We start from the raw sequence: 24,026 nt of genomic DNA on the forward strand, positions 1-24,026 counted from the left end.
ATCTCAAAGAAAAACCAACATAGAAACCAAAACGATGTAGCCGGAATGAAATTCAGTAGTCTGGATTTAATGAAACATGTCGACACTGCCACCTTGTGTTATTAACAAAGACTACATCTGTTCGTTGTTTGTAAAATATTCTTCACCTGCATAAAATTGACTGTACAAACCAAGTTCCACTTTAAACGTAATGTCACATTCTAGTAACATCTATATCCCGATAACATAACAGACAAAGGCCACCACTTTCATTGCAATATAATAAAAAGGAATAAAAGAAATCTAACACTAAAATAAAGTCAAAGATATTGGTATAAGACACTCCTTACTCTGAATTCTAACAAATGGCCAACCTCTGCATCTCCTGCACATAACATTGTGCCTCCATAATTATATCTTACAGAGAGTAAGAAATGTATGATTTGTATTTATAAACGCTGAATGAACTAACACCAGAAGTGTCAAATTAAACTCTTTGCATTGAAAAGGTATTTGAAGAAAAGCCTTCACAGTAATTTCCACTAGCTGCAGAAAATGCTGATGACATTAAAATGATATTCTGAAAGTCACTTTGCTCTACACTGTAATCCAGGCGAAAGTAGCAGTGTGTGTGTGTGTGTGTGTGTGTGTGTGTGTGTGTGTGTGTGTGTGTGTGTGTGTGTGTGTGTGTGTGTGTGTGTGTGTGTGTGTGTGTGTGTGTGTGTGTGTGTGTGTTTGAGTGTAGGCGGCATAAGTCATTTAGATATTTAGATTTCTTCTTCTTCTGCAGGCGTAAAGAAATGTAAAGTTTGGTAATATTATCAACCAAAACCAGAGCGGAATCTGATAACAAGCTTTTGACAGCTCAATTAAAAACATAATTAAATGGCCCCTAAAATCCCCCAAATGTCCTCCTAGCTTGTTGTAGATTTTCCAATAAATTGTAGTTTAACATCAAAATTAAATCTTGAATAAAGTCTGAATTGAAGGACATGCAGGACCTAAATCTGGACATTTCAATTATTTTTTCACACATTTTGACTTCATTCTTGAAATTCAAAATATTTGAATCCCTCCTCTAATTTAGTTTTTCTTTGACTGATGTCTGACCATACTTCTTCGTACCGTGGGTTGATAATAACAAGGTCTGATAACTTCACACACACAGTATGGTGTCACTTTTAGCTGAAAGATGGCGTATTTGGAGACTTTATAGGATGTGTTCACGTGTTATGTGAAAGGCAATACTTAAACCTACATCCTGAGTTTCTCCCTCTTTTATGTACAAACTGCAGCATAAATGAGCTAGTTGTTCATTACTGGATACGCATCCCTGCATTCACACGTGGGAATTTTCTGTTCTCACGGGATTTATGAAGTTGCCTCGAGGCACAACTCTTAATTGTCTTCGATGTATAGGTTGCTTTTGATTCTTGACATATAACATGAGCTTGATCTTATCTTCAGGAGATTCTGACTCTCTCAGTTGTTGTTTTTTATATTTTTGTTTTGTTTCTGTGTCTTGTCATGGACTTTTGACAAACTACATACCTCATAATATTTATGTTTTTAGTATGTCTGGTATATTCAAGACTTTGCTACAATTTGTCAATTTTATTTTTTATTTATATTCTTACACTCTTTACAAGGTACGATATTTAACTTTTAAATCCATAGGCTGAAGTTTGGTTTTCTTTGACTGTTTCTAGCTGTACAGCATCTTTTAAAAAACTAAAAAAGAAAACCTTTAATCCCACTCAATTAACCTTTCATGTTTTCAGGGCAAGCTGCAGATATTAAATTAATAGCGGACTTCATTCTACATCTTTAAATTGTGCAGGGATGTCAAAGCGCGAGACCTAAAACACACACTCCCTCAACAGCAGGGGTGAACACACTTCTCGCAGTTTCCTTTCTCTCTCTTCCCCTCCTCCTCTTTCTTCTTGCCGTCATTTTAATCCTTCTTCCATGCTGTGAGTTCAGTACAGAGTGGAGAGAGGAAAGGAAAAAAGGGAAACACAAAAAGGACCTGATTCCTCGTTATTTGTTTGTACCTGTTTCGTTCTTTAATTCTTTTCCTTTCATTTGTTTCTTCCTCTGTGGGATTATACACTCAGGTGAGACATGGGATGTGGAAATTCCTCACCAGCCAGCAAGAACAGCAGCAGCAGCAGCAGCAGCAGCAGCAGCACTGCAGGTCAGAAACAATGTGAGAGGACGTCTGTGCTTTAATATTTAAAATGGTGTTTATCTAATAGCATATAAGACATAATAATCATTTTATAGACCATCTTTGAAAAGATTCTGATACTCAAACAAAGTTACAAAGTGCTTTTCAATAAAAACTGTGAAAAAATAAAACATGAATACGGATATAATTTCAATAATGTGTCTTTTTGCTATTCAAGAGAAGATTGCAGACACTATAACACATCTAAAACCTCCCTTCTCCCTCGTTAGTTGAACTTAAGTTATTTAGGTACGTTTTTCTGTTACATTATGGTCTTAAAGGCATGATGGCTGATATATTATATGTTGTGTAATATTCAATGCATAACAATAACAGAGGTAGATGATAGCAGAGTAACAGGTCTAAATGTACATTTAAAATACTGTGAAAACAAATATCAAACAGTCATTTTATATATCTGTCTGTTTGAAACTTCAGGGCACGTCGAGTCGTCATCAAAGGTGTAAGTTCATTTAACACACACATAAACACACACTTTTAAAAACCACATTAGGATTTTAAAACATGTCTGTTGTTTGACCTTTCTCTGAAGTTTCCATTAACATATTCAATGTGTGTGTGTGTGTGTGTGTGTGTGTGTGTGTGTGTGTGTGTGTGTGTGTGTGTGTGTGTGTGTGTGTGTGTGTGTGTGTGTGTGTTTGTGTGTGTGTGTTTGTGTGTGTGTGTGTGTGTGTTTGTGTGTGTGTGTGTGTGTGTGTTAGTGTTGACAGATTAGAAGGGTCTGTGCCAGAAGATGAAAAACGGAAGTGAGTCATTGAAGAGAAGTCTTATGTCACATGTTTTATACATTTATTACGAATGGATTATATGAAGTATATTTTGCATTAACATTAAGAACATTGAATCTGTGTGTGTGTGTGTGTGTGTGTGTGTGTGTGTGTGTGTGTGTGTGTGTGTGTGTGTGTGTGTGTGTGTGTGTGTGTGTGTGTGTGTGTGTGTGTGTGTGTGTGTGTGTGTGTAGGAACTATGGAGGTGTGTATGTGGGTTTTCCTACAGACCTGAGCGACATCCCTACAATAGAGATCGGATCACTCAGAGGTAAAAGACACACACACACAAACAAAATCATTAAAAGAATTTTAAGGATCCAAAATGTCAACAAAGTCCTTCAGAGATAAGACGCTAATTCAAATGTGAAAGAAAAATGGCATTGGGCCTCATGCAAGAACCCAAAATGATTCCTTTTTATGTGGCACGTTGAAATGATAGTCAGCCACTTATCAGAGGGGAAATGTAAAGGTATTGCCTTTAGTGTTTGAATAGGATAGTCTTGGTTGTGTTTATATTCAAAATATTAGATTAGATTTAAAAATGAGTTGAAGGCAACATGCTTACGTGACAGTATACTACATATCTAATTCCAAAAAACACACATACTTGTACGCACACACACACACACACACACACAAACACACACAGCTTCAATTTCCTGTTGAGTCTCCAGGGTCATGAGAGCATGGGAGACAGAAAACACATGACGACCACTTCACAGTCGGCACGTGTTTGTTTTTCTTTTACATATATGTATGTACATACAAATACATACACATTACCTCTGTATACATTTAATATATAGTTTTAATGCTGTACATGCATTCAATTGTTATTAACGACAATTTTCATATAACGCTGTAAAGTCGTCCAGGGATTTATTTCAATCTTTCGTTTTGTGAGTGCTTCCCGTGCATTTAACAGAATGCTTGATGGTTGTGTTAATTAATGAAACTGTCCTCCACAGAGCACGACTTGTTGTCCCTCAGGAGGCCGCTGTGGAGGGACGGATTCTGATTTTAATGAAGAGTCAGGTGTGTGCGCTTTGCTTCAGAGTGTGTGTGTGTGTGTGTGTGTGTGTGTGTGTGTGTGTGTGTGTGTGTGTGTGTGTGTGTGTGTGTGTGTGTGTGTGTCGACCTCCAGTTTTTCTTTTTCTCATTAGTGAGAGCTTTAATGCCACATCAGCATTTAAAGGACCGTGCCAGTTTTTTTGCTTATTTAAGGATCCACAATTGATCATTTCCCTATAATAGGTAATAACAAAGTCATTTGGTATTTTGATTGTATTTTAAGCAAATTCATTCCGTTCACCACAAACTGTTCCCATATATACATTTGCTCTCTTTTAATCCTTCAGGATAAAGTTCTATCTTATATTACCTGCACTCTAATTTGCTTTTGTTTCATTTTTGACCACTAAAATAAATCCATTGAAATTAATCCTGCTGGTGTTCTTTATGCCTCTCTGTGAACAGAAAGAGGGAGAAAAAATAGAAGAGGAAACCCTGCAGCCGGCCTTCAGTTTGCCATCAGAAACTCACCGAGTGATGAGGAGCAGCTCTCATCTTCTCTCGCTGCTTCGTCCTCCGTGAGGACTTTACTGGGATCAGCTCCTCCTGGTTTAGTTGCTGTAAAAAACAAACTGCTTAAAGACTTTTCTGCTTTTTTTGGAAGCAGATGGACTCATAAAACAGGGACGGTTTGCAGTTTGAACATATGAAGGTGCATAGATAGTTGGCTCCACTTCTTTTGACCTTATTGGCTTGTTGTATATCTGCTGAATGAAACACCAGCAGCTGTTACAAGAGGCCAGAGGCAGAAGCAGTGGTTACTCTTCTTGTCGTTGGGGAAGTAATACTAAGTTAATCCAAATATGTAGTAAGACTACATTTTAAACATAAATAAGGATACGTTTGGTTATATTCGCTCAATAAAACCTATCAACAGCCAAAGCTGGTGTCAGTGAATCCAAATCCTGGCATATCTTCTTATGTGCCAAACAGCTCTATTGTTGTCAATAACTTTTCAAACCACATTGATGAGCCACCCTGTAGCACTGGTTGGCATGTACCTTCATTAGGATGAACACACACTTTATTTTGACAGCTTGCTTCAATCCAATGTGGAATCATTTGCTGCTGAAAATAGTCCCCAACAAAAGCACTATTGACCATTATTCAATAAAATGACTTGAGCCTTTTTAGAAAATATAAATGTATATTAGTGAGCTGTTGATCTTCAGAGTATACCATAGTAACGCAGGCAGGATCAACGGTTAGTACTCACGTGTAGCTTGTTTTGTTTGACATGATAACGTGCAGTCTCTTGGCGTCTCCAGGACTCAAACAGCACAGTAAGTGGCTCTTGCTGTGAGAGGACGTCAGAAAATCTTCTCTCCTTTGGGCATTTACACAAAATGAAAGCTGTATGAATGTTCTGCTGTCCTTTAACATTTGTGCTGGAGTTGAACTCACCTGTGCTGCCCCTGCTCTCCCAAGGAAAACACCTGTTGGTTTCTTAGGAAGTTGCTAAAAGTAAGCACATTATTTCACACACATTCAAGACACTGGCTCTGATGTTTCTCAATTTGATCATTGAACAGTTTGAACAAAGAAATAATGCAAATGTATTATTTTTTTTAAGTCTGTTAAAATCCACCCAAATAAACTACAATCTGCAAGCAAACTCAAAAGTGTTCAGGTTGTACTTCAACGCAATTTTAGTTAGTAAGAAATTCAGAGAATAGAGCTTTTTAAAATGACTTATTATTCCTCCTTCTCTCGACATCAATCCTCATCTGCTGTTGTATAGAACACATTTATTGTATTTGAGTTCATGTAAAAAACTCCCAATAGTAATCTTGTCTTGTGATGCTGTTGTGGCATTTCTGCACAAAAATGAAAGAAGCTTCTTTGTTTCTGTGTCGTAAAAAGTGTTTGAGATGGTATAAGCTGTAAGAAAGTAAATTAACTCCCATAAAAGCTGTTTCTCTTTTGGTTTTGTTTTTAATAAACTGATACTTTTGTGGATTTTTGATTCAAATCAAATGTAAAAGACAAATAGATAATACTACCGCCAGGATAAAGGGAGGACAATGGTTTATTGAACAATCGCTTTAACCTCACACTTCTGCAAAGTCACAACACTTATTTCTGTCTTGCATTAAGTTTTCTCCAAGATCTCGTATTGATGACGGGAGATTCGGACCACTGCGCAAAGTCTTCTCCAGCACATCCCAAAGATTCTCAATCGGGTTCAGCTCTGGACTCTGTGGTGGCCAATCCATGTGTGAAAGTGATGTCTCATGCTCCCTGAACCACTCCTTCATATTGTGAGCCTGATGGACCCTGGCATTGTCATCTTGGAACATGCCCGTGCCATCAGGGAAGAAAAAATCCATTGATGGAATAACCTGGTCCTTCAGTATATTCAGGTAGTCAGCTGACCTCATTCTTTGGGCACATAACGTTGCTGAACCTAGAGCAGACCAACTGCAGCAACCCCAGATCATAGCACTGCCCCCCACAGGCTTGTGACCTTTATTTTGGCCGGGCAGTGTATATACAGTTGTTAAATGGGAAGTAGAATTCCCCACTTGTTAAATATACTGGTTACAATTCACATTATAGAAACTTTAACTATCTTTAACAAAATTGCTTTGCAGAATACATCCCAAATATATATTGTGTTATTTCTCTCAAGGTTGCATATTCAAATGTTTTTATTAGTATACATTTAATCTGTTGAATTAAAAAACATTTAATCTGGTTTAAGAAACTGAAAACGTTTGGCTTGGATACAGAACGTCATCCACTTTGCCATAAAGAAGTCTTTAAAATAATGAAACACAATCTGTCAACGAAAAAGGGAAAGTCACAGGTGCAATAATGAATGTAGGGCAGAAGTGAACTGTGCATTGTTTTAAAAACTGAGGTGTGTGAGGTTTGGAGGTTCCACTGAAGTGGCAGAGGAATGTTAGGCTTGTGTGGTATTATAGAAAGGCATTAAGTGTTTAACAAACTGAAATCCTGCAGCGTGGATGAGTAGAGGGAAGGCGGCTCACCAAAAACCTTCACATGGAGCCCTGACTTCCCTTTCTGATGACCACTTCCTCTCCTGATGCCAGCTTCCTGTACAGCTGCGACAGTTCATCAGGATGAGGCATTTTTGACTCAGGCGTGCAGGGAATATCGAAGTCCGACGACGCCTGAGACGCTGAGAGCTCCTCGTTGCTCTCCTTCTCCTGAGTATTTATCCTGGAGTCTCCGTGTTGCCCAGGATGGAGGATCAGTGTGTCGGGGAAATACGAGTCCTGGTTCTGGGAGGAATGGTTTGACAGCGAGGCGGAGAGGGTCAGACTGAAGTTTTCGTCATTATCCGGGGTTTCCTCTTCCTCACTGAACAGATCTGGGGTCTGTGAGCCCGTCATTTTGGAAGGGGAGGGGCTGGGGACAGAGCAGCAGGATTGTAATTGGCTGCTGAGGCTGTTCTGGCTGTCAGGAAGCGTCTCCGTGGTGAAGAAATCCTCCCATTTCGGAGGATTTGAGGAGCCTGCAACCTCAATGTTCTCCGCTTCCTTTATCATCATTTCCACCTCATCCTGAGACAGTTTTTTATCCTCCTCTTCCTCCTCCTCCTCTTCCTCTTCATCATTGGACTCTGTGCAGTCTGCGTAGTTGCGTGAAACCGACTGCGTGTCTGTGACTGTCAAAGGAAAAGACTCCTCTACAGGCACAGGGGGTGCCGTTTCCTGAAGAGCTTTCACTAAGAATTACAAATAAACAATAAACATTTGTTAAGAATAAATCCTTTAAATTAAATAAACATTTTAATAAACATTTGAAATTAATAGGTTAAAATAATTATGCACCATTTTTTATTTCTTGGTTCAGTGCCATCTTCTTCCTTACTGGTGCGATATCCAGGCCGTCAAACAGCTTCTCATCGCTGTCAGAATCTAAACAGTGAAGAACACACACTCAAAACTCGAATTACAGATAGTGACGAGTGTGTTTGTTTTGCGCATTATCTGCCGGCAAGTCATCCCTTCTCCTTAGAATATTTTTGGAAAATAATGTGCTGTACCAAAAGAAAGAGTTTCATAAGAGATTCAGTTTTTTGTTTTAAATTATTTTGTTATTTTTTACACACACACACACACACACACACACACACACACACACACACACACACACACACACACACACACACACACACACACACACACACACACACACACACAGGCCCGAAACACACACATGCACACAAAGGGCCCAGACATGCATTCATTGGGCCGGCGTGTTTACCAAAGAGCAGTCACTGTAACTGGGCTTCAGGCGTCAAAAAGGAAAAAGGGTCGGGGTTCTGTTGGGGGAAACATCTTCAAAGATGTAACCTGGTATCTGTCAAATGCTCCTAATTTTCTTTGTGGTTTGTTTTTTGAAAGAATAAACAGTGATAAAAAAGGACAACATATTTGCAGATGAAAAGAATGAAAAGACCTCCCAAACATTCAGCTAGCTTACACGAAGCAACGATTCATATATCAATTTCCACATACTGTGAACCAGCATTGAGGTAAGGAGACTGTTACAAATGTCCCCTTTTTTGCAGAGCACCTGTTGTGGTTATATACTGTACATCAAAGTGTGTGTGTCTCTCACCATATGTAGGTTGCTTCACAATGCAACGTTTGAGGGCTCCCAGAGGTTTGTATACTGTTGCTGCTTGATCCGTCTGGTTCCTGCACATCAGCATCAACCTGTTCAAAAACAAAGTGTCAACGAGGGTCTGGCAAATGGCAAGGACAACTCAGACTTTTACAACACATCTTAAAATAAGTTTGTTCTGTTTACAGGTTGAAATCTTCACTCACATCTGTGTAACCTCAGTGAGTGTGCGACCAAGAGGGATGACACTGGGGTAGATGTTGAAAGGCTGGAGGTAGGACAGGAAATCTTTCAGCTGATATCAGAGAGGAACAAGAACTTTTTATTATTTCAAAGGAGAAAATTAACAGATATAACCCATTTATAAAAAAATGAAATGAAAAGCGCTATCTCTCTTAATAAAAAAGCAAAACAATATAATTTACATTAAATTGTACATTTCTGACATAATACAACTGTACAAGTGCAAAGAATGATATCTATATGTAGTACCTCTAAGTAGGAGGAATGGAAACTGAAGCACGCTCGGAAGGAACTTGCTCCTGTTCTGGAATAAACAACATAATCCATGTTTAGCGTCCATAAACAAAACGTATTGTGATTTATAATGAATTTTTTTCTTCAGTGACTGCTAAAATGTTAATGTAACCAGATCATGAAAAGTGTTTGTACTTGAGCAAACATCCTGGAGAATCTGTCGTTTCTCTTACTTTATGATAACGTTGGTTTTCCTCGTCCTCTCTCCGAACCACATGGTGGATGGTTTGATGCTGATAATGCGAAGAGGGGTCCCGTCAGATGCTGTGCAGCCACACGGCAGCCGGCTGCCCTGGAAAAACTCCTCAGCCTACACACACATACAAACAAACAAACAAACAAACACACAAAGATAAAGCAATAGAAATGACGCTGACACAGGATTATACGTTTTCAATGCTGAGACAATAGCTTTCCAAAATAAAATCCAAAATGAATGGCATGCAATGAGAGTTTTTGTCTTATGGGTTTTATTGATGCTACATGTACTAATATACTAATACATGCCCTTATCTGTTAGCTGTTGTCTGTTTTTTTATTAGCACCAATGTGTGTGTGTGTATGAGAGACATAAAGTGGGACCTTAGGGTGTCGACAGGCATGGATCTGCGTCCTGCGGTCAGTGGTCACGTAGCTCAGGATTTCCGGCATCTTCTTGAACATCTCTAAACTTTTGACATGGATCTGAGAGTAAACAAAATAAATATGCAAACATATAATGGTGTTGCAGCATGAGAGGGCCACACCTGCATGTATTGATTTGTGCATAGAAGCACATGGAAAACAAAACCAGGTTTCTTTTACCTGTGTGTTGAACTCCTCTCCCAGGTTGGTAAAAAGGTATTCATATCCATACGCAGCTTTACAATTGAGCCACACAACATGGTAAGCGCTCTGACTGATCCAGTTTCTAACAAGCTCTGAGATACCGTCCAGACAGAACTCCTGCACACAAATACATTTAAAAATCAATACTAACCATTGTTAGTGTTCTTATGGGTTTTATCAACAACTCCTCTTTGTACTTCATAGCAAGAGACCATCCCAGAAACTTACCCGAGTGGGAATCTGGTAAAATCGTGGGTCATAGAAAGTGGAGTCCAGATAAATGGTCTGAATATCCTTCACTCTGAAACATGAAAGAACAGCATCACTCACTAAGTGTGATAAGGCAAATGTGACAAAGAAGAGGGGGATAGTGTCTGAAGAAGGGGTTTAGGTGACATTTTTATGAAGCCATTATCCAATTCCAAAACTTTTACTGTCTTGATCTCCCTGTTACTTTTGAGAAACTTATGAAGAAGTTCATCAGGACTGACCTGCTGCCAGAGTGCAGATGTTCCATTCTTGACACATCTCCAGCTGCAAACCTGAAGTCTCCTGTATACAACACGTTTCCCTGAGATCCCTCAAACAGGAACCTGCAAACATACACACAATTTCAGACTAAAAAGACTAAACCAAACAAAAAACTAAAACATTTTCTATATTTGATGTATTGCCACTTGCAAACTCCTATCCGTCTCCTGTTTTCAAAAGCACATGGGAGCCCCTTTCTCAGGCTTTGTGGGCAACTACTTTTCATCTTTATTATTCAAATCAGACAACTGTCTTAAAGTCCAAGAAAGGTTCGACTTACATAACAGAGCCGGGACAGTGTCCTGCAGGGAGCAAGGTGACCACAATCTCTTCTTTCTGTCAAATGAACACCAACAAAGACAGTTACAGAAAACAAAATAGGGAAACACTTAAAATTATGATTTTAAATCTACATGTGTGGCTGGATTGACTACTCAAACAATCCTCAGTTTTTACCTCTCCAGATGCCTCATCAACCAGAGAAATCTGAGTTGGGCTCTCTAGCTCTAATGCAACCTAAAACATATAATTCACCAGGAGAAAAAACGATTTAAAAAAATGCATGGAAACAGAGAAGAAAGCAAAGCAACCACAAGACATGAAAGGTGTTGTGTAAAAGGCAAAAATGATTCTTCATCACACAGAATCAACTGAGGTAGAAAAACTGATATCACAAGATGTAATAATCATTACATGAATACACAATGAAAATGAGAGGATAAAAGGAACTTACAATGTATTCCTCCCAAAAAGCGTACTTGGGATTGTTCAGCAGAAGCTCTTTGGTCACGAAGGAGCAGTAAAGCCTAACTGTACGACTATACACGAAGAGAGAAAACAATAATGTGGCAAAATATTAAAAATATATAAATGATATCTCCCCCGTTTAGTTTAAATGAGTTAAGTGTCTAAATAATTCGTTTGTTGGAATTGTTTATTTATTCTCGAGCCATGTAGTTTGTGATTTCCCTGCCAAAGACCAAAACGACTCAAATTATCAATAACGCAACAAAGTACAACATTTTTGTGGATTAGAAGAATAAAGTGCAGAAAATTGAAATACTGAAGTAAGTACACATATCTAAAAATCTACTTAACTACAGTACTTTAATAAAAACAAAGAAGCGTTTTCTAAAAAAGGTAAATAACAGTTTTCTTTGCAAGTGAAATTCACCTGAACTGCAGTTTTCTCCTCAGTATTGGTCCTTTTAGTCCTTTCATATGATCTGTCGATAACATCATACGGATAAACAACAACAACAACAACAACAACAACGAGCAATATAGTGTTATAGGTCTTAATGAATAATCCATTTTAATCCAAACTTTCTTTAAACACTGATGGTTTGTGATGATAGCTGTCTGCAGGCTCACCTTTGTGGCAGTGGGAGAGGAAATATGCCCGGGCATGTAGGTTCTCCCGGTCGAATCGGTCCAAAGAAATGGTAGGATACTCTTTCATTCGACCCGCAAATGAACTCATGTTTATGCCTAAGTGTTTTAATGGTATTTAGCGAAATGAATGCAATGTTATTCCCAGCGGAGAGAGCATATTTTACTGTCATATCTTGTGGATGTCCCGCCTACCAATTTCAGTTCTTCTTCGTCGTTTCTTTGTTTAACGATTCAAGTGCATTTTGTCAATATTACCGCCATCTAGTGTCCGTTTATACTCACGTTTTCTTCTTGACCATCAACCATTGATCACACCTTTGTTAACACACTCTTCACTTTGTAAGAAATAGCATTTTAATAAATACACCCAAACTGGCTCAGAATAGTCCGTTTATGTATTGTTTTGATGCTGAACTATTGTTATGGTTTGGCGCCATCTCCTGGAAGCTGTTGGTTTTCTGTCCTCCAACACAGAAGAAGAAACTTCACGGTAACCAGGCAACCAAAGAGAAGCTAATAAATATCACCTCATGCTAACTGACGTCTGAGAGAAACTCATTTTCCAAACAAATGTAAGTAAACAGTTATCAGTGTTTTAAATCAAATAATTGTAGGTAATGGATGTAAATGTTTGTGTATGAGAATGTAAGATATTTTTAGTTGACGGTATAAAAAAGCAGAGGTCACAGTCTTTGTTGACAATAATCCACGAAACTCTATTCGAGAAAGTTTTATTTTAAAGAAACACTGCATATATTTAAAGGCGGGAACAAAATTAACTTTTTAAAAAATATTCCGCAATGCTTAGTGTGAAGTCTTAAATTCGGCACACATTGTAATACTGAAAGCATCACTTGTTTTTCTGAAATGTCCCCTTTTTGAGCCACTCACAGTCTAACTGACAAAATGCGTCAGTTCCGTCTGCCATCTGTCTCCCGTAAGATCTAGTCTAGTTAGCCTCCACATCTTAAATAAATATTTAAACTCTTGTGCATTGTTGATCCAACACGTGGTTTTGCTTATTTAAAAAGAAAAAAGAAGAAATTAGCATCATATGTATTTTTCTTGGAGTAGTCCTAATCCCTAGATACATGTTTGTTTTCGTGTTAATCCAATAAAACCAGTCAGCCATGAGGTAAAGAAATATAACTCAAAGGTTATGGTAATCTACTGCTGCATTTAAACATTTACTGATTTTTATTTATAATTTTACCTCGTTTATTTTGTATTGTGTTTTTACAATGCTGTATTATATAGTGACTGACATACTTAAAGAATAAACAGGATAGAACAGAATGACACTTTTTTTTTTTAACATACAATACATAAAAAAAGATTTCACAAAAGGGAAGCTGAGCTATCACATATTTATTGTGTAACTACATATTCAATACTCTATTGGGTCCGTTTTGGAGCCCCTCAATTGGTATTTTACCTATCTAATTATTTAAGAAAGTACATTAGGCCTACTATGACTTCGATCCATTGAGCAAAGATAGGTTGGTGTGCATCTCCCAGTTAAGCAAAGCTAGGCATATGTCAATTAAGTTCTGTTGAGTCATTTGTGACCCAATTATAAAGCAATATTTGTCTCTGTGTACCAGAAATGTAATAGCTTGTGCATTTGTGTAACATCTTCCAGCATCATCACCATGTCCTTTACTACTGATAACAACTCCAAACCAAAGTCCATGAGCCGAGCCAAAGGATGGACCTCAGAGGTAGAAAACCTTTTCAGATTCCAGCAGGCAGGCTACAGAGATGAACTGGAGTACCTGCAAGTCAAACAAGGGACCTTGGTAAGTATTAGGTTCTGAATGTGTACATTTAATGGCATAATACTTTTTCTATTGAATTATATTTGTTTATATGAGGTTATGTTCTCCTTATTTGACAGTAATGAGTAATATAATTCTAATTCGTTTTCATGGTCAAAAAAAGACTTGTTAGCGGTGTATTCTTTCCTTTTAATTGCAACAAAATATTAGAGAATCCAGGAGTTCCAGTAAAATAATAAATGTTCGAAGATGTTAAAAAAAATCCTCCTTGTCTGTTTTTTTCTCTGTCCCAGGTTGACAGGTGGCCAGAGTCCGGCTTCGTGAAGAAGCTCCAACGTCGAGACAACACATTTTATTACTACAGCAAGAAAAGGGAATGTGAGGACCGTGATGTCAACAAAGTCAAAGTTTATGCATATTAAAAGGTGGTCTGGCCTCCATCAGTATAATAATATAGCCTGTTGACACAGAATATTTCTCAGATACACAGGACCAAAGAAGAAGATGACCTCTGTTTTTAAATAAAATATTTTTTAAACAGCACATGAGCGTTTTTTTGTAGTCATCTTGGTGGGTGATTGTTTTCTTGGACCAGTGAATTTTGTTTGTTGAATGATATTCCTCTTGTTTGGTTTTACTGAATCCATACTTCACTTCAAAGACCTCTAGGTCGCTGCCTACTTACTTGCAGTATATGACAATAGTTTAAAAGACGACGAGGTGGAACAATGTGGGCTTAATCTGTGTTTATGGTCCTTTAAAGGATAATTTCTTAATTTATAAACATCACATTTTTAAGTTATCCTGGTGTTGCAGTTGTTTCTGAATAGTTAAAAAAATAAGGCATGTTAGTAGTTTAAACTTTGTGTAGGATTTTTACTTTTAATGCAATCAATTTCATGCCTTCAGTTAAAATGACATTATTACAGCAACAAACATGTTTTTCTTACTACAGTATATTAGGTTACAGGGTTTAATGAGGAGGGATGTCATGCCCACTCATGCATGACCTGTTTACAAATGTGATGTTTTATTTTGCTGGGATTAAACACTAGGCCTGTCACATTCTCCTCATGTGATGCTCGTGAGGGGTGAGATTACGCAGAGAGCCCCCATTGCTCCCAGATTTGAGTTTTTTTCTTCCCCACATCAATATTGCTTAGCGGCATGGATAATGAGAAATGTATGCTTTATTAACCTGTAATTAGAAAGATAGTTTACCCTGTTGTGTTGCAAAGAGAAATATACCATTTGAAGTGACTGTACCCTGCTGCACCAGACAGACCTTCACCCCAAGTCAGGTGAGAAATGCAAAATGACATTACTTGCATTAAATTCTATTCATAACTAAAATCAATGATTCAATAATCATTCAAATTCATATCTTTCTCTTTTAAAGTTCACCAGGGCACTTTTAAGGCCCAAGAAACAATACTGTTAACTGGATGTATTGTTAACTGTTAACTTTTGTATTCTAAGAAAACATTTGTTTGAACTAAAACACCATGAATGGGGTCACACATCCGCCTACCAAACTCCCTTCAGGATTTTGACAATTTAATGTTTTCTGTACAATTGTATGAATAAAGTAAACAAAATATCTGGCTCTTAATGTTATGATTTAACTATGTTATAATTCTTCTTTTTGATGATATACTCATTTTCTTGGGCTAAATGCAGTGGTTTTTGTACAGAAAAACTGTTATTTTTGAGTCATTTAGCATAGTAGCATCCCCTGCATAAATAGGTTACTTTCTGAATGAAGTTTGGCGAGCTGCGTCAGTGAACCTGCCTTACACGTTCTGTCGGCTCAACAGTAAACTCGCCTTTAACAGCTTGAACTGAAGCTACCGGGCTTATTCCCTTTAATTTATACTCGACCCTATTATCTGAAGTTATGTTCCCAGCGGAGTCAACAAGGAGGCTGTAAGGTAAGCGAGCCAGTAAAGTAAAATAGTAGAAACATTGGCTCACAGCTTCTTCTAAATGTTTTATTTTCAATGTAGTTCTTGGAGGTTAGCTTAGCATTGTTAGCTACCTGCTTTAGAGTTGGCCTCGTAACGGGTAAAGCTCAAGTTAGCTAACACTACAGAAGGTAGCCTTAAGGTTGTCGTTCATAGTCGGTATTTTATAGCCTACCTGATTTGTAGGATTAATGGCTTCATATGATGTATTTTCGGTTTATTCTATTCACTTAACCGTAACCATCGCTTAGGTTGCCATTTGGCTATAATTTACACGGCTAACAAGCGTTTAGGTTAAAGTTGAATATATTTTCTTACCTATTGCTAGCAAGGTGAGCTATTTACTAATCAAGACAATTGCTACTATAATTGGTAGCTGTCACATAAATTGTGTTCAGTTGTGTGTTAATGCAACTAACGCTAATAGTTAGTAAATGCTAATAGTGTTATGACTGGAGCAGTACAATATCTCCTTTAACGTTAATTTACTAATCTATATTTTCTCATATAACCTTCTATTAGTACCCTTTTTCTTTGCGGTGCTTAGTACCGACTGTTACTGCACCCTGTTTATGGATAATATGTGAATTGACCAATTGTATTATCATTATTACTTACTGCAAAACTGTTTGAATCACATGCCAAACACACCCTATACCCGTAAACCTGCAAGTCTTCGGAAAACTCTCTAACAATCTATACAAATCTCAAGCTGCAAAGTCATCAAATTATCTTATCTCTAATTCGTATTAATTACATCTCATTTTGAACACAAATTCATCCAATTTTATTTAGTAATTTATTGGAATTAGTTGTAAGCTGTTGAGAAAAGTTGATTAATCAGTTAGTAATATCTGTTTTGGTTTCTGAGACATTTCTCTGAACTTGTTAATGGCATTGTAATACTTTTGAAATGTCATTTTTCAAGCATACAATCCCCACATATATCAATAATGAAATTCATTCAATGAAATTCAGACATGTTCAGATTTTGGTGATCTTGTAGTAGCTTGTTGACAAAACCAATATAAAGCTTACCTAAATGCACAAATAAATGTGCCTTGATAGCTGATACACACCTGTTAGAAAATAGCTAACTTATTGATTGGTATTTATAAAGTCTCACGGTTTTATGTAGGTACTATCAGCCCACACATGAACTAAATATTTTTCTTTCTAGCTCAGTTAAGTCGTGGGTTTTCTGTTTAAGAAGCCTAGTGAATCACAAGGCTCTGGAGGAATGTAGCTTCAGGCCAGGTTTATGCTGGTTTCTAACGAAGCTGTTGTTTTCCACTGTGGGTTGTTTCTGCTGAGAAAGCTGTGCAAGGGTTTTATTTCCTTTCCTGCTGCCTTCTGACCCAGAAAGAAAGCAACCGCTGCTAACATCTTTGAGAAAGTGGGTGTTTAACCCTGCATAAAGAGGTTGTGTCAAACTAAACAATGTATTAGCATTAGCAAGTGTGGTAGTCCATATCTCCTCTAATCATGTTTCCCTGTTTCTGTGATCAGACAAAGAAACTTAACGTTTCTCCGGGAAGTTGGGACATATAACATCTAAATTAATAGCAATATGTTACAGCTTGTTTCACAAATGTATCGCTTTAAACTAGGGCTCAAAGTGAAATGCCTCGTGGTTTTTCCCCTGGCCTCTTCAATACTTGTTGGAAAAACTTTTAGAAACAAATACTATAATATTATAAGTAGTGTTGTTGTGGGCATGAGAGGAAGCTCAGGGTAGAAAAAGTACCTTTACATCCACTGCATGTTGTTCTGGTATAAAATCTATTTTTATAAATCCAACATTCGATCGATACACTGCGATATAAGGCAGTGCAGGACATACTATTTTTAAATATATTAACTATCATGAAATACAAAAAGTAAAGTGAAGGTTTAAAGATCACTCTTTGAAAAAGTTGAGGAAATCTACTTTTGTTCTGCTAATCTGGAGCTTGTGGCGAGAAATTACCTAAGGAAATCACCAACACAGAGATTCACATAATATTGATAATTGCAGTAAATAACTGTGATTGCACTGTTGAACAGAAGAGTATATTTTTACATTATAGCTGAATCCTTATGAAGTTCAACTTTGTTTTGATTTCAGCTTCCTCTTTCAAACCGCTATCATCATCTTGCTGTTCTTCTGTAAGATGGAACTGACTTGCGGTTGTTATCGCACCTGAAAAAAGAGGAAGTGAAGCTGATTAGCTGCATTAAAAGTCTTTTTTATCATCAGGGTTATCTTCCACAGAAAGGAAACTACAGTGCCACCATTTCTTCTCTTAAAGAAATGGTTTATATATATATTATTTATTTTTTAACGCTAGTTTAGTGATACTAAAACTTTATTTCGATTTTTACAAAGAATCTACTAAATGTTTATGAAACTTCTTAAACATAAAAACATTTTTGTCACCACAGATGGTGAAAACAGACTTCTCAAAAGTCTTGTTATTTGCGACCAACAGTCCAAAATGAAATACATGTGGAATGATATAAAACTGAGAAAAGCTTCAAACCTTTGCATTTTAAGAAGCAGGAAACAGCGTTTTGCTTTTCAATAACGTTATTAACTGAATCATTTGCAATAGTGCTGTATATAAAAATGTCCTCTGATAAAATCCTTGATTAATTGAATTATTGTTTCAGCATTTTAAAATCACACAGCGATTGTGGAAGTAAACGATCAAATCCTGCAGTGAAAAAAATAAATAATAAGAAACTGAAACAAATATAAAAACCCAATACATTTTGGTGTTGTGGAATAACGAAGGAAGTTGAGATTACATTTTATGTGAGACTCATAAACTTAACTTCCGTGCATCTGTGCTATCATCAGCATGTGATTTTTTTGAACTCTTTATTGCTTTGCCAGAAATAATAAAACTAAATAATGAAAAGCAGGATGTTGCAGGACACCCTGATGATGGGGAGAGGGAGTTTTCCGTGCCTGATTGTGCAGTGCACCCTTTGTAAACATTTCCTGTTGTGATTTTGTGCCACAGATAGAAAGTTTCACCAACCTGAGGATCAGAGTCTCTCACCGATGTCAAACCCACTCTGCTGACGCCCAGCAGCAGGACACAGCCGGAGGCTAGCTTGTTAGCTAGCAAGCATGCAGCACTGGCCCGGGACCCCCAAGAGGAGGCGCTGCTGAGAGGGAGGGAGGGTGCAGAGAGGTGGGGGGGCGCTGCAGAGGGTTTGGTGCCTGCAGAGCCGGCCATGGATGACTTCAGCACCAGGACGTACGGCACCAGCGGCCAGGACAACAGGCCTCTGTTCGGGGAGACCTCGGCACGGGTAGGAGCCTGGAGGAAGTGCCTTATAAATGTTTACCTTCAGAATCACCAGACTTACTTTACTTAACCCCGGGTTTAAGTAAACATTTGCACATTGTACAATAAACATACATACAATAAAAATGACAATACAATATTTTCAGTAGTGTGTAACGATTATTAATAATGCTAATAATAATAATACATTTAATTTGTATCTGTTTTCTTCTGGCTTCCCTGCCCTGTCTGTGTCTCTCACTGTCAGGTTTGAACAAATGTTGAGCTCTAATGAATACAATATTATCAGGCTTTAGATACACAGATCATAAAAATGTCTTAGAGGGCCAATCTGATAATTGTTTTGATTCCTTTCAGGATCGAATCATCAACCTGGCAGTGGGGGGGTTCACGTCACTGGTTGTTTTAGTAAGTATTCATTATTTTTGCTGTTTTTCTGCATGTCGTTATGATACTGAAGAGCAATATTCACATGGCAAAAAGTTTACATATTTTACAGCAGCTTACTTAATTATCCTAAAAAATAGACTTTATTGGAGCAGTTTTTAAAATGTGTATCTATTCTTAATGACTGTAGTGAATTTGTTGGTGATAGTAGAGTGCAAAATGATTTCTTTACTGCACCATACATTTGGAAATGCAGTTGCAAAGGGGAATTCATGTGCATCTAGTTGGAATGCATTAAGCTTTTTATTTCTACTTCACATTAGATTTGGTAAGGTGTAACTGGTTCTAGCTGATCGGACGTTAGTATTTATTGCCTATGCATTCTGATTAAAGTTAAGTTAAGGTTTGCGTAAATTGTCAATTTTCTGTATTTTTCAGGTATTTTCCTCATTTATACTTTTAGTTTCAGCATTAAAGTGTAAGCTTCGCCACGAGATCTACATATTTAACGATATGAGCAATTGTTCATGTTTCCCAGTCTCTGAAAGGAATCTGGTTATCTATTTTTGGCTGCTGACGTAAGAGGAAGGGGAGTTTGCAGTTAAAACAATGAATCATCTGTTTTTACTTCTCCTTCTGCAGCGTGAAAAGTGTTTCTTCACACTGACTGTCGGTAGTAAATCACTCACACACCTCCAGCGCTGTCTGCTATTCTTTAAAGAAGCTGCGTTCAAACATACATCGTGTTAAACTAAATGTGTGATGTTTCACATGTTTCATATCACTTTTATGGAATAAATATATACTGCTTTTAAAGTTCAAAAGTCCTTCAATATTACTAGATAGATGAAGCTGTAGATGCCACAGATGTTGTGACTGAAAGCTTTTTTTTCATTATTGTTTTGGAAGCTTTTGAAAAGCCATATTGTCAAGATTATTAAGATCCTTCTTTGTGTTAACATGTGTCCTGTTTTGTCTTGCAGGTGACTATTGTCAGTTCTTTTGTGTTCCCCTCGTTGCCTCCGCGACCGCTTAATGTCTTCTTTGCCGTGTGCATCCTATTAGCATGCGGATCCAATATAGTGCTGGTAAAAACACTGTGACTACTATTTGTTTTTCATTTTTAAGGCTCATTAGTTCCGGTAGAAATGATAACTTCAGTACATACAAACACATACAAGTAATGTAAAAAGACAGCTCTTTTAGATTTGTGCTAGATATTGAATGGAAATGAAACCCGGTGAAAGTGAATCCTAAACGTACTTTTTTCGGATAAAATATTCAGTTATTTCACTGGTTGCAATCAGGGCTGAAACGGTAGCAAATTGAATAAAGTAGATGAATCATTTTTGTTATTTGTATCTGTTGAAACTTATCAGATACTCTAAATGTCATTTTGTATTTATTTTATATAATTTTAGTTTATTGGACATTTTGTGATTTTTGGCTGTTGATTGGACAAAATAGGTAAACTTAAGATATTTCTTTCACTGTTTCAGACCTTTTAGCCTTTATTATCAAATAATCCTTTTAGAACTAATTTGGTGAAGGATAATTGCTGATTAAATAATCAATGTGGCCGCCTTGCTTCTGAAATGTTCTTGTAAAACTGTTGAAAATAATGTTTTGTGGCTTAGCGATGTACAACATTTCTGCTGAAGCCATTTCCCATTATACATGTTTTTCATGTTTCTCCTTGTCAGATATACTGGTACCGGCAGGGCGATCTGGAGCCTAAATTCAGGAATCTGATCTACTACATGCTGGTGTCCATCCTGCTGCTGTGTCTATGTGCCAACCTCTACTTCCACGATGTCAGGTAAAGATGAAGAGGAGGAGGAAGAAAGGAGGACATGGCCTTGACACATGAAGGACTACATGGACAGGAGGACTGATCTCAATCAAATTTTTCCCAGCTGACCCGCAGCAAACTGGAGATACTTGGACCAAAACCAGTGAAGCTTCTAATGGTTCCAGCGGGAGGAAAACTTGTCAGACTTGTTGGTGCTGAAACACAATTCGCTGAACACACACACCCACACACGCAGTGTAGAAATCATGTACTGTTAGAGGTCAAAACTCTGACTGGAGACACACTGCTGGAGGGTGTATTTACATGCTCATTTGTGTCATTCCTTTTTCATAATAACTCAGTTAAATTCATGAAGGAATACATTGTGATTGCTATTATGATGCAACCGTTAAAGGAGAAATCTGCCCCTTCATCCTGTTTTTGTAGGTCATATCACGTCTGTCATTTTGAACTTGGTATCTTTTAAAGTTGTTTTTTTCCCTCAAACAGTGGATATAATATACAGTCGAAGTATTGTAAATACAATCATGGATGGATTACTAAACATGCAAAGGGCCCCAAAGGCCTTAACCTACAACATGTATGTAATGTATGTTCCTTTAAACGCCAATCAGCTGCCAAGTTTTGATATAATGGTGCATTCAGGGTCAAAGAAAGCCAGTGTAAGGTGCAAATGCTCAAGCTAAGACGTCTCCCATAGTTTGTACTGCTCATTGTTATAGTACACTGTTTTAAGTTGGTATAAATACAATAAGGGTGAACCTTTCAAACAAGGAATGTGTTAATAATGGACTCTGAAAACATTATCATGTTTAAGTGTAGGGTAGCAACCAGCATAACAAGTGGGTTATTTAGATCAATCAAATAACTACTAAGACTTTAAAAGTGTTTGTTTGATAATTGCTTTACTACTTAATTAATGGTCCAAGAAATGGCTTTTATTTGTGAGTCAACAAACTATGCTTCAGATTCTGAAGAGTAAAATCAGTAGTTTGATTATTATTTCCACTTTATTTATTGTATTTAAACCTCAACAATGTTTTAGAGTTGAATAGCACCTGAATGCGCCATTATTCATTTTCTCTGAATCTGTGAATAACTTCATAACTGACTATTTTATTTTTGCTATCAAACTGATTGTATGCATTTTAACAGGGTGGATTTTTCCTTTCAGCAGGTAGGGAATGATGAGCATGTAAACACTCTGCAGCAGTATTCAGTACTGTAGACTTTAGTAACAAACTAGCTAACAAAGCAATAGCACAAGCAGCTTCTGTGGCAAATATATGCAACTCTTTCTATGTTTTATTTTTCTCTGTAAATGCTTATCTGATTATCGCTGTGGATTTAATTCTTGTTCCACCTTAAGTCTTTGCTAAAAGGAGTTTTTTAGAATTGAAATGCTGAACTACACTGACTCACTGCCAATCCTTGCACTAAGTATTGGTACACACTTTAGTCAAAGCCATGCACACACAGCTGTAGCACCAATGAAAACAAATGGGAACAATACTGTTGCTTTACACTGAAGCTGAACATTACACCAGATATTTAGTTGTATCTATATCACATTGATGTGTCCGTCATTTACATTTTGCACCAACCATTCTGCCATTCACAAATCTGAGCTGGGTTTTTTCCAGAAGTAGCTTTCATTTTGACTGTTTGATTTCGCTGTCTCTTTGTTTTGCATCTAAATAAGAATTATAATCATGGATATATTCTGTATTTTAGCTCAGAGCAAATCCAGTGTTATGAAGAGGTTTGGTTTAGGTTTTTGCAGGTTAGGTGAACACTATGATTTACAGACGTGACCCTGAACATGCAAACAGTTGATATAAAGCCAGATTTTGTCTCTAAATGTAACTCAGCACTAAAGTTGAGTGGATTTTTGGGCAAATCACTTTTTCAATTACATTTTCAAACTTTCTAAAAGCCTAATATAACCTGAAGTCTAGGACCCAAAGACATTTGATTTACTGTCAGGGAAGGCCAGCAAATGTTCGCATTTGAAAACTGGAAGCCAGATAATCGTTGTCATTGCTTTAAAGAAAATGATTTCAATATTAATCAAACAGCTGTAACAAAGACAGTCACAGGTTCTCACTTTCTGCCAAAAAACTAGTTCTGGTGTCATGTTTGGTCACAGGAAATGTCTGAAAAGTGTCAAAAGTTGATCTTAAAGCAAGATTTCATCGTCAACAAATGCCATGAAAAGACCATAAGAAACAAAGTGTTCCTCTCAATACTTTAGTGAAAAATATGAAATAAATCAATACTATTCATATTTTCCAGCTTTGTTTCTACAATGACAAACACGTTAGTGCTTATCAAACTGAGGAGTTGACCACACCACAAGATTAGGATTGTCAAAGCCAAGGTTTTTTTATTTATTTCATTTGTTTTATGGAATAAATAATTGTGTACCGACTGCCTCTTTGCTGTTCTTTCACTGGGTGATGACGTTTACAGCAACACAGAAGAAATGCAGAGCATCAGACTCTTTGGGGATATTCGGAATTTAAATAACATGCAAACAAGGGCCTGCAGTTTCAATTTTGCATTTTAATTTACATGTCATGACACAGGTCATAAACTTTGTGTGGAAACCAATTCCCACTATTTGCAATCAAAACCAGGACATGGATACTGTAAAGGAACTAGCTCAGAGTGAGTTTTGTACTTTTGAGAAACTTACTATCCCTTATAATTTAATAACAGAATTACCCCATCTTCATTTTCTTCTCAGTAAATATACCCCCCACCTACAATTAACACTAATTGATATTTGAATTTTGCTACAAAACAGCATAAATGTGTTAAA

The 24,026-nt window shown here is 37.2% G+C and overlaps 3 protein-coding genes and 1 long non-coding RNA gene across 6 annotated transcripts; 3 read left to right on the forward strand and 1 right to left on the reverse strand.

Annotated features, from left to right (window-relative positions):
- The first annotated feature begins 1,944 nt into the window (after positions 1–1,944).
- Positions 1,945–5,971, forward strand: LOC134879321 (uncharacterized). Of its 2 annotated transcripts, none has more exons than XR_010167821.1 (6): positions 1,945–2,188; positions 2,648–2,672; positions 2,932–2,976; positions 3,192–3,268; positions 3,969–4,035; positions 4,477–5,971. It is a non-coding gene; the product is annotated as an uncharacterized LOC134879321 (long non-coding RNA). The 2 variants fall into 2 exon arrangements; XR_010167820.1 differs by having other exon boundaries at positions 1,945–2,176.
- Positions 5,972–6,082: 111 nt separating this feature from the next.
- dclre1c (DNA cross-link repair 1C, PSO2 homolog (S. cerevisiae)) lies at positions 6,083–12,177 on the reverse strand. Of its 2 annotated transcripts, XM_063905052.1 has the most exons (15): positions 11,941–12,177; positions 11,741–11,792; positions 11,300–11,384; positions 11,023–11,082; positions 10,847–10,902; positions 10,527–10,628; positions 10,264–10,336; positions 10,012–10,152; positions 9,790–9,891; positions 9,381–9,517; positions 9,163–9,217; positions 8,877–8,965; positions 8,665–8,762; positions 7,872–7,958; positions 6,083–7,765 (listed from the first exon to the last, which is right to left on the reverse strand). In XM_063905052.1, exons 1-15 carry the CDS (start codon positions 12,047–12,049, stop codon positions 7,074–7,076), a joined length of 1,938 nt encoding a protein of 645 aa, XP_063761122.1. In that variant the 5' UTR covers positions 12,050–12,177; the 3' UTR covers positions 6,083–7,073. The 2 variants fall into 2 exon arrangements, with proteins under 2 accessions (XP_063761122.1, XP_063761121.1); XM_063905051.1 differs by lacking the exon at positions 11,741–11,792.
- A 258-nt stretch (positions 12,178–12,435) lies between these two features.
- Positions 12,436–14,282, forward strand: meig1 (meiosis/spermiogenesis associated 1). The gene is made up of 3 exons (XM_063905053.1): positions 12,436–12,533; positions 13,604–13,760; positions 14,033–14,282. Exons 2-3 carry the CDS (start codon positions 13,614–13,616, stop codon positions 14,159–14,161), a joined length of 276 nt encoding a protein of 91 aa, XP_063761123.1. The 5' UTR covers positions 12,436–12,533; positions 13,604–13,613; the 3' UTR covers positions 14,162–14,282.
- Positions 14,283–15,508: 1,226 nt separating this feature from the next.
- Positions 15,509–23,633, forward strand: tmem243b (transmembrane protein 243, mitochondrial b). Its single transcript, XM_063905252.1, has 5 exons — positions 15,509–15,670; positions 18,712–19,006; positions 19,360–19,410; positions 20,373–20,477; positions 21,093–23,633. Exons 2-5 carry the CDS (start codon positions 18,929–18,931, stop codon positions 21,210–21,212), a joined length of 354 nt encoding a protein of 117 aa, XP_063761322.1. The 5' UTR covers positions 15,509–15,670; positions 18,712–18,928; the 3' UTR covers positions 21,213–23,633.
- Positions 23,634–24,026: the final 393 nt, after the last annotated feature.

The sequence above is a fragment of the Eleginops maclovinus genome, chromosome 17 (genome assembly GCF_036324505.1).
Source record: "Eleginops maclovinus isolate JMC-PN-2008 ecotype Puerto Natales chromosome 17, JC_Emac_rtc_rv5, whole genome shotgun sequence".
Taxonomy (NCBI): Eukaryota; Metazoa; Chordata; class Actinopteri; order Perciformes; family Eleginopidae; genus Eleginops; species Eleginops maclovinus.